Source organism: Garra rufa, chromosome 7, assembly GCF_049309525.1.
Source record: "Garra rufa chromosome 7, GarRuf1.0, whole genome shotgun sequence".
Taxonomy (NCBI): Eukaryota; Metazoa; Chordata; class Actinopteri; order Cypriniformes; family Cyprinidae; genus Garra; species Garra rufa.
In genome coordinates this window covers 13,763,473-13,780,411 of record NC_133367.1, presented here as the reverse complement: position 1 = coordinate 13,780,411, position 16,939 = coordinate 13,763,473, and the positions used below count along the sequence as shown (strand labels likewise).

The 16,939-nt window shown below is 37.7% G+C and overlaps 1 protein-coding gene across 1 annotated transcript in view; it reads right to left on the bottom strand.

Annotated features, from left to right (window-relative positions):
* Nucleotides 1-619: 619 nt before the first annotated feature.
* The window catches only part of LOC141337947 (uncharacterized), a 35,507-nt gene continuing 19,187 nt past the window's right edge, over nucleotides 620-16,939 (bottom strand). Inside the window, exons 2-6 of the mRNA XM_073843520.1 lie at nucleotides 8,147-8,473; nucleotides 3,392-3,691; nucleotides 3,128-3,254; nucleotides 2,966-3,056; nucleotides 620-679 (exon numbers count right to left, since the gene is read on the bottom strand). Coding sequence (XP_073699621.1) covers nucleotides 620-679; nucleotides 2,966-3,056; nucleotides 3,128-3,254; nucleotides 3,392-3,691; nucleotides 8,147-8,473 — 905 coding nt within the window. The remainder of the gene's footprint in view (nucleotides 680-2,965; nucleotides 3,057-3,127; nucleotides 3,255-3,391; nucleotides 3,692-8,146; nucleotides 8,474-16,939) is intronic.

Below are 16,939 nucleotides of genomic sequence, written 5' to 3'. Positions count from 1 at the left end.
TAGCTAAGTGTACACACATTCACTTTATACACTATGTATGTGCTATACATTTTAACACAATAATATACAGGACACTTAAAAAGCTTTGCATGTATTTTGCAAACTGATCATTTATGAAACATTCATCTCAGTCAATGTTGCAAAGTTCGTCAAATATAAAATGACTTCAAATGCAACTCTAAAGGACACAAAAGTGACATTATCCAGCTCAGTTGATTCATGATTTACAAACAAACACTCACCTAATTGTCTTTATAATTATATTCACTAATTCTATAGTAATTACTTAAATATGAAAAGAATTCTAAATACCAATGAGTTATATTTGAACAGGACTTCATTCCTCTACATAGGATCTTGAGGCCACAACTTCACATTGTTTGACCATAATAAGAATGTTGTTACCTTAACAAAATGATCTTGTGGCCACAATATATTATCACATTCTCACAAGTGTGAACCTCAAAGAAAACAAAAAAAACAACAACATTAAAATCCATTGTATCTATGAGATCTTATATTACCCATATATTTATATTCCAAAAAAAAAAAAAACATTTTCATACTAATACAGCATTCAACCTCCAAAATCATAGTCATAATCATAGATCAGTTCTGATCAAGAGTTTGATCTCACTGTGACTCCTGCGTACACCACTCCATCTTCCTCTTTAGCTCTCTGTTATAAAACACAGACACATGTTCACATTACTGAGAATTTTCTTCATCCAACTTCTGCATGAAAATAAATAAAGAATAACATTTTATACTTTTTTGCTTATAATAATAATAATAATAATAGATTGCGTACATACTATGTCTATGTATGCAGTCTATTATTATTATTCTAAACAGCACTGTTGGGGGTGTACAAGAAAAGGCGAACTGAAGTGAATGTCAATAAAAAGATTAGAAAGAGGAACAAAGGACAAACAACAGCACAGTGGGTGGCGATATGCACACGGATGCACCGCGCCACTGAACAGAAGAGGAACAGTTTATTTGTTTATCTCAGTTGGCTCAACAGTGCCTGAAATTGCAGGCACAACGAAAATGTGATAATGAAACTACGATCGGCCTCGTTGTGCTACACCGTTATTCAAGGCCGTTGCAAAGGGGACTCCTATAATAACGAATGCACCTTTCACCCGCATCTACAGATAACATACACTCTTCAAAATAAAGGTGATTTATGATGCCATAGAAGAACCTTTCTTGTTTAAATGGTTCCATAAAGAACCTTAAACATCTGAAGAACCTTTTTTTTTTCACAAAAGGTTATTTGTGGCGAAATAAGGTTCTTCAGATTATAAAAAGGTAAGAAAGATGGTTCTTTAAAGAACCTTTGACTAAATGGTTCTTTGTGGAACCAAAAATGGTTTTGCTGTGGCATCGCTTGAAGAACCTTTTAAAGCACCTTTATTTTTAAGAGTGTATGGGTGAACTTTATCATTTAACTGAACTGCATGCACGACCATTTTCAGACATAGCTTACATTATGTTCTTTCTCCGTAACCGTCCATTATATACAAGAATAATTTCTAGCGTTTTTACCTACGCAATTTATGGCTAAAGCTTTACGAATTTGACGTGTGGTTCTGTACTCAGTCATGAATGCTTAAGAATCACATACACACGGTAATTTTTATATAGGTATTTATTTTATATATATATATTTTTATATCATTACTATTGAACACCCTGCTGAAAAAAAAAGACACCATCACAACATTTGTAATGGTTTTACTGGTTATAGTAGGACTTTATAATAGGACTATAATAGTACTGGTGTTGATGTAAACTGTAATGGATCCTGTTGGTCTCTACTGGTAATTGGTCACCTTCTATTGTTGGCTTGTTAAAACCATTAAATCCTGAATCCTATATGTCCCAAAACATACTACAAAAAACTATATTGTTTGTAATAGTATTCGAAACCATTATAATTTCTGTGATGGTTTCTATTGTGTTTCTATTGTGTGTTTTTTTTTTTTTTGGTTTGTTTTTTGTTACTTTTTTGCAGGGATTTTACACCGCTGCTTGTTTACAACACTATGGTAAATATAGAACTGGGCTGCTTTTCCCAAAAGTATTGTCAGGTTGAACATAGAAACATTGTCACCAAGGGAGCAACGGTGTATCTACCACTGTTTTGCTGCTTTCTGTGTGTTTCACTGAAACACATTTTACCAGGACTCTTTATTTCAAAGTGGTACTGCTGCTGGCCCAATTTATGTGCAGCCCTCCGGGAACCCTCCAGAACATTACAATGGCCCTACATACATTTATAAATCAATATAAAATTATCATTTGAAGCTGTACTACTGGTTGTGTGTTTTTTTATGTTGCTAAATTAAAAACAAATAAGAAAACATGCTTGTGCATGCTTTTATTTTAGTGTGACTGTATAAATAAAATCCCCAGTCTTTCACATGCATCTTCAAGATTTTGTTTAACTCTTGAGTGTGAAAGCAGTTGAAAGTTGAGTTTGTGCCGGCCCTGACTTCATAAAACATTTTTAACAAGCAAAATAATGCCGCATCATGATACACGTAGTGTCACTATAGCTAACCTACGACTTTTAGCTATTACAGTCTTTCAAAGGACAAAAACATGAACTTTAAAACTATTTGCTTTACATCGTCAAGTCAACTGTCTCTTTATTTTGGTGTGAGATATGAGGCCCTGCAGCCACACATTTGACACAGCCTTTGCGACGACTCTGCCATCAATCACTGAACATTGCTTGTTACTGGAAAAACTAGTGTTTTGAAAGCTTATTTGTGTAGAGTGTCATCATCATTACCCTGCATAAACAACAAAAATGTTTATTTGTAGTTTTATTTCTAATTATAATTGTCATATTCTGGCAGCCGTTGACATTTATGCCTCACCTCACACACATTAGACTCAATACTGAAATTATATGGAGACACACATTATACACAGAAATATATGGTCTTACTGATTTCTGTGCTTTTCTTTTGTAGAATGTTGGATCGGCGTAAGTGATCTCTTTATCACAGGTCTGAACTGTTTCAACAATAATGAAATATCTATTAAAACAGAACTCTCCATAATAAAAAAGATGTTTGAGAATGGTTGTGTTTTCTCTTATATGTAATACTTGCCTTTGTGGTCATTTTTTCTTTGTTTTCTGCACATCCAGAAAATCCCAAATGCAGCTACAACCAACAGAGATCCACCAGCAGCAACAGAGATCAACACTATATAAAATAAGGGTAAGCCCAGTTCTGTAATGGACAAAATGAGCCATTAATTTGGCTGAATCAGTCAGTCTGATCTAAAACAAACACTATAAGAAATAGCAGCACTATATAACTTATGATATCACCTTAGTAACTAAATACAAATATCACTACTGTCCTACCTGGGCAAATGTGACAGAGTTGAGTGATGTTGAGATGTGTGGTCTGGTTGCTGATGGGATTGTTGAGCACACAGCTGTAGGTGTTGTTATCCTGATATTCCACCTCCAGAGGTAGAGAGAGACTGATGCTGAGATCAGACACACTGATGCTGGACAATAAACTGCTTCCTTTGTACCAGGAGAGAGTCACATGATTCACATTCACCACTGAACAGACCAATGAACAATATGATGAAGATGATGATAATGATGAAGAACATTGTGAAGAGTCTCTGGTGATGACAGGAACATACAGACGAGCTGAGAAGAGATATTAGATATTAATTTGATATAAAAAATGTATATGACAAAGTGAATCTGTATTTCACTACAAACTAAAAATCCATTAAAATAAAAAATCCACTAAAAATTATTAATCATTTCACAATATTATTATTTACAGTATTTCTAATAATTAAATGATTAATGAATTAGTGTTGTTTTTTTTTTTTGTTTTTTTTACTTGGGTGCTTTGGTGTCTCGGGTTGATTTTTATTTAAAACTAACAGACTTGCTTTTTGAAGGTCATATTAAAATTGCAAATTGTTAAAAACTGTTTTTTTTTTTTGCTTTTTTATATGAATTTATCATTTTACTCTTGTCCTAGTCTTAGAAATACAAGAGAGAGAGAGAGAGAGAGAGAGAGAGAGAGAGAGAGAGAGAGAGAGAGAGAGAGAGAGAGAGAGAGAGAGAGAGAGAGAGAGAGAGAGAGAGAGAGAGAGAGAGAGAGAGAATCTTCAAAAATGAAGATCTATCATAAAAATATCACTAAACATGTTAAAAAACCCTGTATCTTGTGTAAAAATGATTTATATTCTTAATATATAACTAAAAATGTAAGATTTTCAAACAAGTATTAGTTTAATCAGGTTTTTGAATTTAAAGACAGTGGACCTCCCTTCTAAAACAACATACATGGCCTAGTTTAAATCTGACAAAAGTCTGTAATTGTGATTGAAATTGGGTAATATTCAACAATCTGCAAATGGAGCTGCATTGAGATCCCCATATCTCTGGGACTGAACAATGAAGGGCCTTGAAAATGAAGATTCCAAAAAAAAAAAAGTTTATTTTGAACTAAAATCATGTTGAGATATCTTTAATACTTCTTAAGTTACAAGCCTGCAAACTTAAAAAAAAAAAAAGAATATTTATGGAACTCTGACAGTTTAGTGTTGTTTTGACAGAAGGAAATGAACTGAACCATATACAGTTGAAACCAGAAGTTTACATACACCTTGCAGAATCTGCAAAATGTTAATTGTTTTACCAAAATAGGGATCATACATAATGCATGGTATTTTTTATTTATTACTGACCTAATCAGATATTTCACATAAAAGATGTTTACATATAGACCACAAGAGAAAATAATAGTTGAATTTATAAAATGACCATGTTCAAAAGTTTCCATATGCTTGATTCTTACTATTGCGTTGTTACCTGAATGATCCACTTTTATTTTTGTTTTGTTTTGTTTAGTGGTATAGTTGTGGTTATGAGTCCCCAGTCTGCCCAAACAGTTAAACTGCCCACTGTTCTTTCTGAAAAATCCTTCTGATCCAACAAATTCTTTGGTTTTCCAGCATTTTTGTGTATTTGAACCCTTTCCAACATTGCTCCTTCCGAAGCATCAGTAAGCATATAAAACTTCTGTAATAGTTGCATATGAGTCCATATACAGTCATTAATGGAAAGGGTTCAAATACACAAAAAAGCTGGAAAAACTAAACAATTTGTGGGAACTGATTGATTTTTTTTTTTTGAATAACAGCAGGCAGTTTAACTGCTCAGGACAAACAAGTGACTCATGAACAACTAGCACTAAACAAAACAACACAGGTAATAGGTAACAACACAGTATTACGAATCAAGCGTATGTAAACTTTTAAACGGGGTCATTTTTATAAATTCAACTATTGTTTTCTCGATTATCTATTATATAACTATTATCTTTTATGTAAAATATCTTATTCAGGTCAGTACTAAATAAACAAAAAATACCATACATTTTGTATGATCCCTCTTATTTTAGTAAAATAACATTTAGCAGATTCTGCAAGGTGTATATAAATTGTATAGCATTAAAATGAAGATGCCAAAAGATTTTTAACTGTCACTCTGAATTGTAATTTTGACCCCCCTCTACAAAATAGTGTATTACTCAGTAAATATTATTTGTGACATTTAATATTTTGGCTTTCCATGATTATAAAAATAAAAATAAAAACATTGGCTGATAAAATAAAATAATAAAATTTGGTTGATTTGACACAAAATGACCAGCAATAAAATTAGCTTTAGCAAGACAAAAAGGAGTCAGCAATGTTATTTTCCATACAGTCCATCCAGCCAAAATAAACACTGAAGAAACACTCACAGGAAAAGTAATTCTCTACTCACCAAAGATAGTAAGATTGAATGTGTTGAGCGGCGCCTCTGTTTTTTTGCTGTATACTGAATAAAGTCCGGAGTCTGTGGTTGTGGTGTTTGTGATAGTCAGAGATCCAGTCTGATCCAGATTTAGTCTTTCTCTGAATCTCCCATCAGCATGATCATTAAATATTGTGGTCATATTGTTCTTTCTGTTGATTTGAGCAATGAGAATGTTTTGTCCAAATTTCCACATCGTCAAATCCTTTTTCTGTTTATCATTAACATTAGAATTTAAAGTGACAGAATCTCCCTCCATCACTGACACTGACTTCACTCCACTAGCACCAAACACACCTGATCAACAAACAGAAACAGACATTTGGAGTTTTAGTCATTTAGAAACATAAAAATTGTCACTGCAAAACAGTTCTTCCTCTGTACAAAAGTATTTAAGTATTTTAGTCGATAAATACTTACCAGCCAGGCTCCATGAGCACAAACAGAAGAAAACAAACAACTGAAACATTTTTTTGTTTGAAAAAAAAAAGTTTCCAATAACGTCAGTTCTTAATTCTAAAAAGCTGATATTTAAATCTAAAGACAACAGAAATGTTATAACTGTTCGAATAATAAAAGTGATAGATAAGGTTTAGAGGAGAGAGTTGCTAGTCTGTACTAAGGTGGTTTAGACAAAGCATTTAGTACTCTGTAGTTCAGTGTGAATAAACACCCCTGAGCACCTCCCTCCCTGCTTGCAAGGTTCGTGAGCATTTCATTTTAAATTGTCTATTGACAATTCAACAAAATTCAAAAACAAGTTCAGCATAAACCCTGCAAAACACTAAACTCTAACTAAACCCAAAACCTTAACTTTAATCTCATATAAAATTGGTACAGATAGGTAACATTGCTGTTTGTCACAATTGAATTCATCCACTGATCAATGGATCTGTTCATAATGTTTCTGAAGTGTAATCTTTTCTTGACAGGAGTTGACCAAAGAAATTGCCTGTGGGGCAGGGTTTACATTTAATTTGTTAAGTCAGAGGCATGCCAGCTTCTGAAAAAAACTTTTGACAACAAATGTTCTTAGAGTGATGTATTGATTTATTTCATATAAAGAAACCCAAATCAAAATAACAATTACAAATATCCAACTGCTACAAATTCCAACAAATACAAGACATTATACTGAGTTATACTGCATTATATTGAAGTCTGTGGACACTAAAAATGTTACCACACAGGTGGAGAGGTTAAAGATTGAGATACTAAGCATAAAAAGGAAAAGAAAATTCACAATAACATACATGACGTTCTTACCTATACTAAAAAAAAGTTACAAAAATCATTTAAGTAATTAATCATTAATCATGGCTTAAAACAAATATTTGCTTAGCAATAATACATTATTCTGGGTTGTCAGTGAATGAAGAAATTGTGACAACCAGTAGATTATTTTATGAACAAATGCCTTGTATGTGCAAGCATCTGTGGCAATAAAGCTCTTTCTGATTCTGATTCTGATAAAATTATAACAATCCCTTTATCTGATATCTAATAATTTATTTATCATTGTCTAATCACAATCTAAATATCACACAAATTAATTTCTTTGCAGTTGTTTGCAAGGGCATGTCCACCTTCCTGAGTGTCTGATTAATCAGAGTTTGATGGTATTGTCTGCACTCTCATCTTCTGTTGAAGATGTCTGGATCTGATGTCGTAAACCAGCACAGCAACCATAGCCACACCCACCACAGCAGAGAGAGCCAATCGTATCACAGCTTCAGTAAAACCACAGCACCAGATGCAGTGTTCTGAGGGAAGAAATGAGTAATGATAGAACAGAAATATGATTCATTTAGTTTAGGGATATACAGTGCCATAGATTTACCTGCACATGTGTGACAGAGTGTGCTGATGTTCAGATGTTGAGTCTGGTTGCTGATGGGATTGTTGAGCACACAGCTGTAGGAGTCATCCACACACTCAATCTCCAGAGGTAGAGAGAGACTGATGCTGAGATCAGACACACTGATGCTGGACAATAAACTGTTTCCTTTGTACCAGGAGAGAGTCACATGACTCACATTCACCACTGAACACACCAGAATACAACTGGACGCTGACGATACTGATGATGATGATGAATGATTTTGTTTAGAGTATCTAGTGATGACAGGAATGGGGAAAGGAGCTGTAAAATATTGGAGAACAAATCAAATTCAGTAAATAAGAGGAATTTATCAATCTTTTAGCATTTCATAATCTCAATAATTATGACAGTGATTAATGTCAAAAAATGTATATCTATGAAACGGCAAGTAATCTACTCACCATAGACAGTAAGATTGAATGTGTTGAGTGGTGTCTCTGTTTTGCTGTATAATTTATAAAGTCCAGAGTCTGTGGTTCTGGTGTTTGTGATGGTCAGAGATCCAGTCTGATCCAGATTCAGTCTGTCTCTGAATCTCCCATCAGCATGGTCATTAAATATATTGTTATTTCTGTTGATTTGAGCGATGAGAATGTTTTGAGCGATGTTTTGTCCAAATTTCCACATTGTCAAATCCCTTCTCTGTATATCAGTAACATCGGGATTTAGAGTGACAGAATCTCCCTCCATCACTGACACTGACTTCACTCCATTAGCACCAAACACACCTGATCAACAAACAGAAAGAGACATTTGGAGTTGTAGTCATTTAGAAAAATAAAAACTACCATCTACCACTACCAAAACAATTCTTCACTCTGTATAAAACTACTTATGTATATTAGTCTGATAAAACATGAAAATATTTTAGGCAAAATAAATATAACGAAATAATAACAGAATTATGTGCAGGTTGACAAATGATCAGAATTGAAGCCATAAAAATACTTACCAGCAATTCTCCATGAGCACAAACAGAAGAAAATAAACATATTAATAGGCATTTCGCTGAATAATTTCCAACAACAACGTTTTTTTAATATTAAAAAGGCAACATTTAAACACAACAATGTGCAAAACAGCACAAATGTTCAAATAAATGCGGAACGTTTTGTAATAAAGCACCAGAAGAGCTTAAGTGGAGAGTGCTGCTTGTCTGTTAACTAGGCCTAGTAGAGTGGTTTGATGAAACACTGCAATCAGTGTGAATAAACACCATCTAAGGCAGGCTGGGAAACCACTTACTAATAACACAACTTAATGCTCATTGGTTAAAGCAATTGTGATGTCTGAACTTTTTTTTTTTTTACTCTGACATCATGTTATTTTTATTATTAGTTTTTTTTAATGTGTAGCTTATAAATTATTATGTGAATATTCCGAAAACACCCTGATGGGATGGGATAAAATAAAAAAAAGAGAATTTGAATATATATGACAGGTTCTTTGGTCTCTTGCTCATCATATATACAGTATTTTCATTAACAAGCAACAAAATTTAAAAACACATCATTTAAGCATGAATGGTGGTGGAGTAGGGATGGGCAAATGAAGCCTGATAAAGCACTGAGGCCTCCCCATGACTGTTCCAAGCCAGCCATCCTGAAAATGATTCAAAGGTTCGTGAGTGTAGAAAACAGCGTCATCTGGTGGTTAGTAAAAAATAAGCTACAATGGTCGAAGCAGCCACCACACATTTCAGTTTCAATGTTATGTCCACAAATAACAAAAATAAAAGTGTTAAATGATGGGAGAGGGACAAGGTTAGATGTGCACTCAGGGAATATATCAGTTTTAGACTTAACTTTTGTTTCTAATAATCTAGCAGGGAAATGTGTATGTGGGAAGTAGATTATGAATCCACAATTGGAAGTGATCATTATCCAGTTTACTGTAAAATATTATTGCAGGAAAATATGCAACAAAGGGAAAGAGTAGGAAAGTGGATCTTTGCTCTAGCTAAATGGGAACAGTTTAGTTTTATATGTGAGAGAGAAATTGATAAAATAGATTTAAATGAAGATATTGAGGAGATTGATAAAAAATTGAAAACTGTGTTACTGGAAGCTGCTAAGGAGTCAATTCCTAAAAGTAATGGACGAATGAAAAGACATACGGTGCCTTGGTGGACTAATGAATGTAGTAGAGTAGTAAAAGAGAGAAATAAAACTCTAAGATTATTAAGAAGAACACATAATTATCAAAATTTAATTACATATAAGCAAATGCAAACAAAGGTTAAGAGGACTATACGCAATGCAAAAAGACAAAGTTGGCAGATATTTTGTAACAAAATTGGAAGATCAACGCCTGTAGGAGAGATATGGGATATGATTAGAAGGATGAGAGGAATCAGAAGAGAATTGATATATCCTGTGATGAAGGTGGGGGAAGTAACAGCTATATCTAATGAAGAAAAGGCGGAAATGGTAGCAAAATCACTTAGTGAAATTCATAGTTCAAACAATCTAACTGAGGAAGGAAAGAGAGGAAGAGAACTAACAAAAGCTGCTTATGCAAGATATGAAGAACAAAATGAAAAGGAGAATGAAATAGACTCACCTTTTACTATGGAAGAAGTTAAGAGAGCAATAGCAAGAGCAGGAATAACTTCCCCTGGGAAAGATGAAATATGTTATGTAATGTTAAAAAAAATTGGGAAATTTAGCATTGATAAAGCTACACAGCAAAATCCCCGGTGTTAATTTAACACTCCCAGTGTTAATTGTGGACTCATATATACACTGGCTTCGGTGTTAAAGTTAACACTGAAGCAGTGTTGAAGTTAACACTGAAGCAGTGTTAAAGTTAATGAGATAATTAGGTGATTAACGAAGTGATGATTGATCATTATTGAAGACACCTGCTATTAATAAGCAGAATCCCCAAAGGAGAAAACCAACATTTTTAAGCAACCATTATAGCGGTCAATGTTTGCATTAGTTGGGCTCTTGACCCGTAAATCTTTAAAACTAGGTATTGTTTGTTGCTGTGTTTGATTTAAAGCAGCCAGACATAAGCTCATGTCATCAGGTGATGATTGTGTTTTAACATATTCATTGTTTGACATGAATCACCGTGTCTAATCTGTGAGTTTTTTTTTTTTCTCTTATTGTAATAGCCTTGACAATCCACAGAAGATCCAGCACTTCTTATACTTTTTGGAACGATTTTTTTTACAACCTGTTTTAGAGAGGTGTTTCACGTCGGCACACATAGACATCAATAACCAGCCCATGAATCTCAACAATGGTGACAAACAGCATATTCAGATAAACAGATCAACTCTGAACTCTCATCATTTATTCATGCCGCAATGCATGATGGGAGTCATGGATGAGTTCTGATTGCTACAACACGCTTTTTGATGGTCACCCTTGTTGTGATTCTCACGCTGATTCTTCATGTCTGTGTGTCTAAATTAAACTAAAATACTTTTTCATCATCTGTCTAATTATGCCAAAACTGATTGCTCTTTTTTTCACAGTTTCTTGTAGTCTGTAAGGAAATCTTATGTCAAATGCTCAAGTCACTATATGATGATTATGTCAAGCACAGTCAAAGCCTCCTGATAACTTTTGCTCTTGGATTGTCTGGCTGTTATAACTCAGTAATTGCAGTTAAACAAGACCTAATATTGAAGATTAACAGGTCAAGAACCTAACTAATGCAAACACTGACCGCTATAATGGTTGCTTAAAAATGTTGGTTTTCTCCTTTGGTGATTCTGCTTATTAACATCAGGTGTCTTCAATAATGACCAATCATCACTTCGTTAATCACCTAATTATCTCATTAACGTTAACACTGCTTCAGTGTTAACTTCAACACTGCATCAGTGTTAACTTTAACACTGAAGCCAGTGTATATATGAGTCCACAATTAACACTGGGAGTGTTAAATTAACACCGGGGATTTTGCTGTGTATAAGGTTTTTATAACAAAATTTGGGAAAAAGGAAATCTACCAACTGAATGGAAAGAGTCATTGATTATTTCTATTAGAAAACCAGGGAAAGAACCAGCAGACCCAAAGAATTATAAGCCAATAGCCCTGACTTCACATATTGGAAAGATAATGGAAAGAATGATTACAGAAAGAATATCATTTTATCTGGAGAAGAAAGGAATATTATCACCTCATCAAAGTGGTTTTAGAAGAGGGAGAGGCACTATGGACCCTATTATATGTCTCGAAACAGATATTAGGAAAGCTCAGGTGAATAAGGAATCAGTAATGGCGGTTTTCTTTGACATTGAAAAAGCCTATGATATGGTTTGGAAAGAAGGTTTAATGATTAAACTAAATAAGATAGGAATAACGGGTAGAGTATATAATTGGATTAAAGACTTTTTATTTGGTAGATCAATTCAAGTGAGGATTGGAACAGCCTTATCTGGAAGATATAGGGTTGAAAATGGTACCCCTCAAGGAAGTATTATTAGTCCAGTACTTTTTTTCCATTATGATAAATGATGTGCTCTCTCAAATCCAGGGAGATATAGGACGATCATTGTTTGCTGATGATGGCGCATTGTGGAAAAGGGGAAGAAACATAATGCACATTACAGAAAAGATACAAGAAGCGATTGAGGTGGTAGAAAAATGGTCATATGCATGGGGATTCAGGTTTTCAGTAGAGAAAACTAAGACAATAATATTTACTAGGAAAAGAAATATTGTTACACAGACAAAGATGTATGGACAAAAGATTGAGCAGGTTAAAGTATTTAAATATTTAGGTGTGTGGTTTGATGCAAAGATTACATGGAGGGAACATATTCACAGGATAGAGACTAAATGTAAAAATATTATTATCACGGTTGAGTAAGGGAGGTCTGGGTCCAAATGCAGGGTAAGGGTTTTTAATTAAACAATAAACAAACAAAACCAAAAGGCCAACACGGCACAAACTGAACATAAACTGAAACACAAAATAACAAAACCAGGAACAAGATCAAGAACATCAGGAACACAAATTAACACACAAGACATAAGACAATGCAGCCAGAAGGAGTAGTGGGAAATGAGAGTTCTTATAGACAAGATAATTGTGAGCAGGAGTGAGTGTAATCAGTGCTAATGACAAGACATGAGTGTACAATTAGGGGAAGTGCAGTGGAGGGAAGGGAAAACAGCGACCTCAGGTGGCTGAGGGAAGCCCCACAGCCCCGATCATGACAGTACCCCCTCCCCACGGAACGGCTCCCAGACGTTCCCTAAGTCTGGAGGGAGGAGGCACGGAGGAAGGCAAGTCAGGGGGAGGGATGGCGGGCCAGGCCCGTGTAACGGCGCGTCAGGCCCAATAGCGGACACCGCCGCGTCAGGCACGGAGATAGCGGACGTCGCCGCGTCGGGCACGGAGATAGCGGACACCGCCGCGTCAGGCACGGAGACATCGGACGCCGCCGCGTCAGGCACGGAGCCAGCGGAAGTCGCCACGCCAGGCACGGAGACAGCGGACGCCGCCGCGTCAGGCACGGAGATAGCGGACGCCGCCGCGTCAGGCACGGAGATAGCGGACGCCGCCGCGTCAGGCACGGAGATAGCGGACGCCGCCGCGTCAGGCACGGAGATAGCGGTCACAGCCGCGTCCGTACCAGAGAGAGCGGTCACCGCCGCGTCCGGAAAAGAGAGAGCGGTCACCGCCGCGTCCGGAAAAGAGAGAGCGGTCACCGCCGCATCCGGAACAGAGAGAGCGGTCACCGCCGCATCCGGAACAGAGAGAGCGGTCACCGCCGCGTCCGGAAAAGAGAGAGCGGTCACCGCCGCGTCCGGAACAGAGAGAGCGGTCACCGCCGCGTCCGGAAAAGAGAGAGCGGTCACCGCCGCGTCCGAAACAGAGAGAGCGGTCACCGCCGCGTCCGGAAAAGAGAGAGCGGTCACCGCCGCGTCCGAAACAGAGAGAGCGGTCACCGCCGCATCCGGAACAGAGAGAGCGGTCACCGCCGCGTCCGGAAAAGAGAGAGCGGTCACCGCCGCGTCCGGAACAGAGAGAGCGGTCACCGCCGCGTCCGGAAAAGAGAGAGCGGTCACCGCCGCGTCCGAAACAGAGAGCGCGGTCACCGCCGCGTCCGGAACAGAGAGAGCGGTCACCGCCGCGTCCGGAACAGAGAGAGCGGTCACCGCCGCGTCCGGAACAGAGAGAGCGGTCACCGCCGCGTCCGGAACAGAGAGAGCGGTCACCGCCGCGTCCGGAACAGAGAGAGCGGTCACCGCCGCGTCCGGAAAAGAGAGAGCGGTCACCGCCGCGTCCGGAACAGAGAGAGCGGTCACCGCCGCGTCCGGAACAGAGAGAGCGGTCACCGCCGCGTCCGGAACAGAGAGAGCGGTCACCGCCGCGTCCGGAACAGAGAGAGCGGTCACCGCCGCGGCCGAAACAGAGAGAGCGGTCACCGCCGCGTCCGGAACATAGAGCGCGGTCACCGCCGCGTCCGAAACAGAGAGAGCGGTCACCGCCGCGTCCGAAACAGAGAGAGCGGTCACCGCCGCGTCCGAAACAGAGAGAGCGGTCACCGCCGCGTCCGGAACAGAGACAGTGGACGCCGCCTCCGCCGCCCAACGAGCGAAAATGGCCGTCATCCACTCGGGCTCAGTCGCCTCAACGACCGCCTCCGTCGCCCAACGAGCACAAATGGCCGCCGTCTCTTTGGACAACGTCACCTTCTCCCTAAAGGGCAAAAAAGAAATCCTCCCTGCTGGACCCACTGATGCTGGCTGCATTCTGTCACGTGAGATAAAGGAAGGGTCTGGGTCCAGGTGCAGGGTAAGGGTTTTTAATTAAACAATAAACAAACAAAACCAAAAGGCCAACACGGCACAAACTGAACATAAACTGAAACACAAAATAACAAAACCAGGAACAAGATCAAGAACATCAGGAACACAAATTAACACACAAGACATAAGACAATGCAGCCAGAAGGAGTAGTGGGAAATGAGAGTTCTTATAGACAAGATAATTGTGAGCAGGAGTGAGTGTAATCAGTGCTAATGACAAGACATGAGTGTACAATTAGGGGAAGTGCAGTGGAGGGAAGGGAAAACAGCGACCTCAGGTGGCTGAGGGAAGCCCCACAGCCCCGATCATGACAATTATAAATGTGATGAGAAGTCTGAAAGGGTCAGAATGGGGAGCAAATAGAGATGCCATGAGAAATATAGCACTGATTAGGTCAGTATTGGACTATGGAAGCATAGTTTATGGCTCAGCAGCAAAAACTTTACTGAAAAAGTTAGATGTGATACAAGCTCGGGCACTAAGAATATGTTGTGGTGCCATTAAAACCACTCCTGTATCTGCTCTCCAGGTAGAGATGGGTGAAATGCCATTACTAATCAGACGGAAACAGTTAATGATGAACTATTGGGTAAATCTTCAAGGTCATACAGAAGAACGTCATCCAACAGTAAAGGTACTATACCCGTGTTGGGAAAAAGAAAAATCGAGACAGAGGTGTTTTGCTTGGGAAGGGGAAAAGCAAGCTAGGATAATGGAATTGAGTCAAAGAGGTTATATCCCTACGATTTCGTTACCAATAACTCCACCTTGGTTATTACCTGCTGTATCTCTGGATTTTTATATACTGGATATTGTGGATAGGTTTAAAGATTCTGGGAATATTGTAGATGTGGTTGAGGATAGGCTACAAACGATATACCAAGCATTTGTACCCGTATTCACTGATGGATCTAAAAATCAGGTAGAACAGGTTTCGCTTTCAGTATCCCATCCTTAAACTTCTCTGTTTCAAAGAGAACATCAGATCATTTGTCTGTTTTTACAGTTGAATTGCTAGCAATTACAAAAGCATTACATTGGGTAGAGGAAACACAAATCAAAAAGATTGTTCTTTGTTCAGATTCATGTTCGGCATTAAAATCACTGCAAGCATTCACGGCTCATAGTAGGCAGGATATTATGAATGAACTATATGAAAGTCTATACAGACTTAAGAAAAGGAACATTATAATAATGTTTATGTGGATTCCAGCTCATAGAGGAATAAAGAGTAATGAAAGGGTGGATGAATTAGCAAAACAGGCATTAGAAAGTGAAGAAATCATGAATATATCACTAAGTAAATCAGAAGCTAAAGCTATAATTAAAGCTTATACTGTCACAGTATGGCAACAAATGTGGGATACAGGAAATACAGGACGTCATTTGTATAAAATTCAACAAACAGTTAGAGCAGTAAGGAAGTCAAGAAGAAATACTAAAGAGGGAAATATACTTTCAAGAATTAGAGTTGGTCATACTATGTTGAATAATACTTTAAGAATAATAAATAATCACCCAACGGGACTATGTGATTACTGTGGTGTAGCAGAGACAGTGGATCATGTCATTTGTGCATGTCAAAGGTATTTTAATGAAAGAGAAATCATGAAGGAGGAATTGAGGAAGGTAGGAGTGGATGAAATTAAGATTGAAAGAATAGTTGTTGATGGGGTTGACAGTTGATTTGGCTACCTAAAAAGAACGGGATTAATAAAGAGAATGTAAAGTTTTTTTTTTTGATGAAGGGGATATACTCTGGTTCACACTCCAACACAGTAGGTGGCGATAATGCACTGTAATGTTAGTGCAACCCGCCATTAAACATAAAATAAGAAGAAGAAGAAAAACAAGAAGAAGAGGAAGATAAAGAAGAATGGAGTCTCCGCTATAAGGGGCTACATTCCTTAAACGTAGAAACGTAAACTGCTTCTTGTTTAGTAGACAATATATCGTTATGTGTATTAGCCAGTCCCAATCGGTATAAACATATCTGTTGGTCTTAAACGGGTTTGTTGACAGTCGTCGCTCTCAGTCGGGAGGGTGTGGTTCAGAAACAAACACGACATTTATTCATTTTGAAGTCAGATTTAGTTGGAATCTACAACAACATGAATCAGATTTTCAAAATCGTTCAATTTGTATTGCTAATGTGCGGTAAGTGTGTGATTTCTGTTCATTCTTAACACTTTCGGTTTCGATTGGCATGTTCTTTTTCTGGAGCCCATTACAATATTAACAGTGATTACATTCATTCAGATGAATTGGCGAGGTGCACGATCGGACCGAGTGACATGTCCTCCTTCACTTTTTGTAATTACTTGATTGTCCTCGTGACTGTTTTTTTCAAGACGTAGTTGTTCTCACAATTAAGTGTTCCTGCTAAACCGGAGACTACAGTTTCAGGACCGCA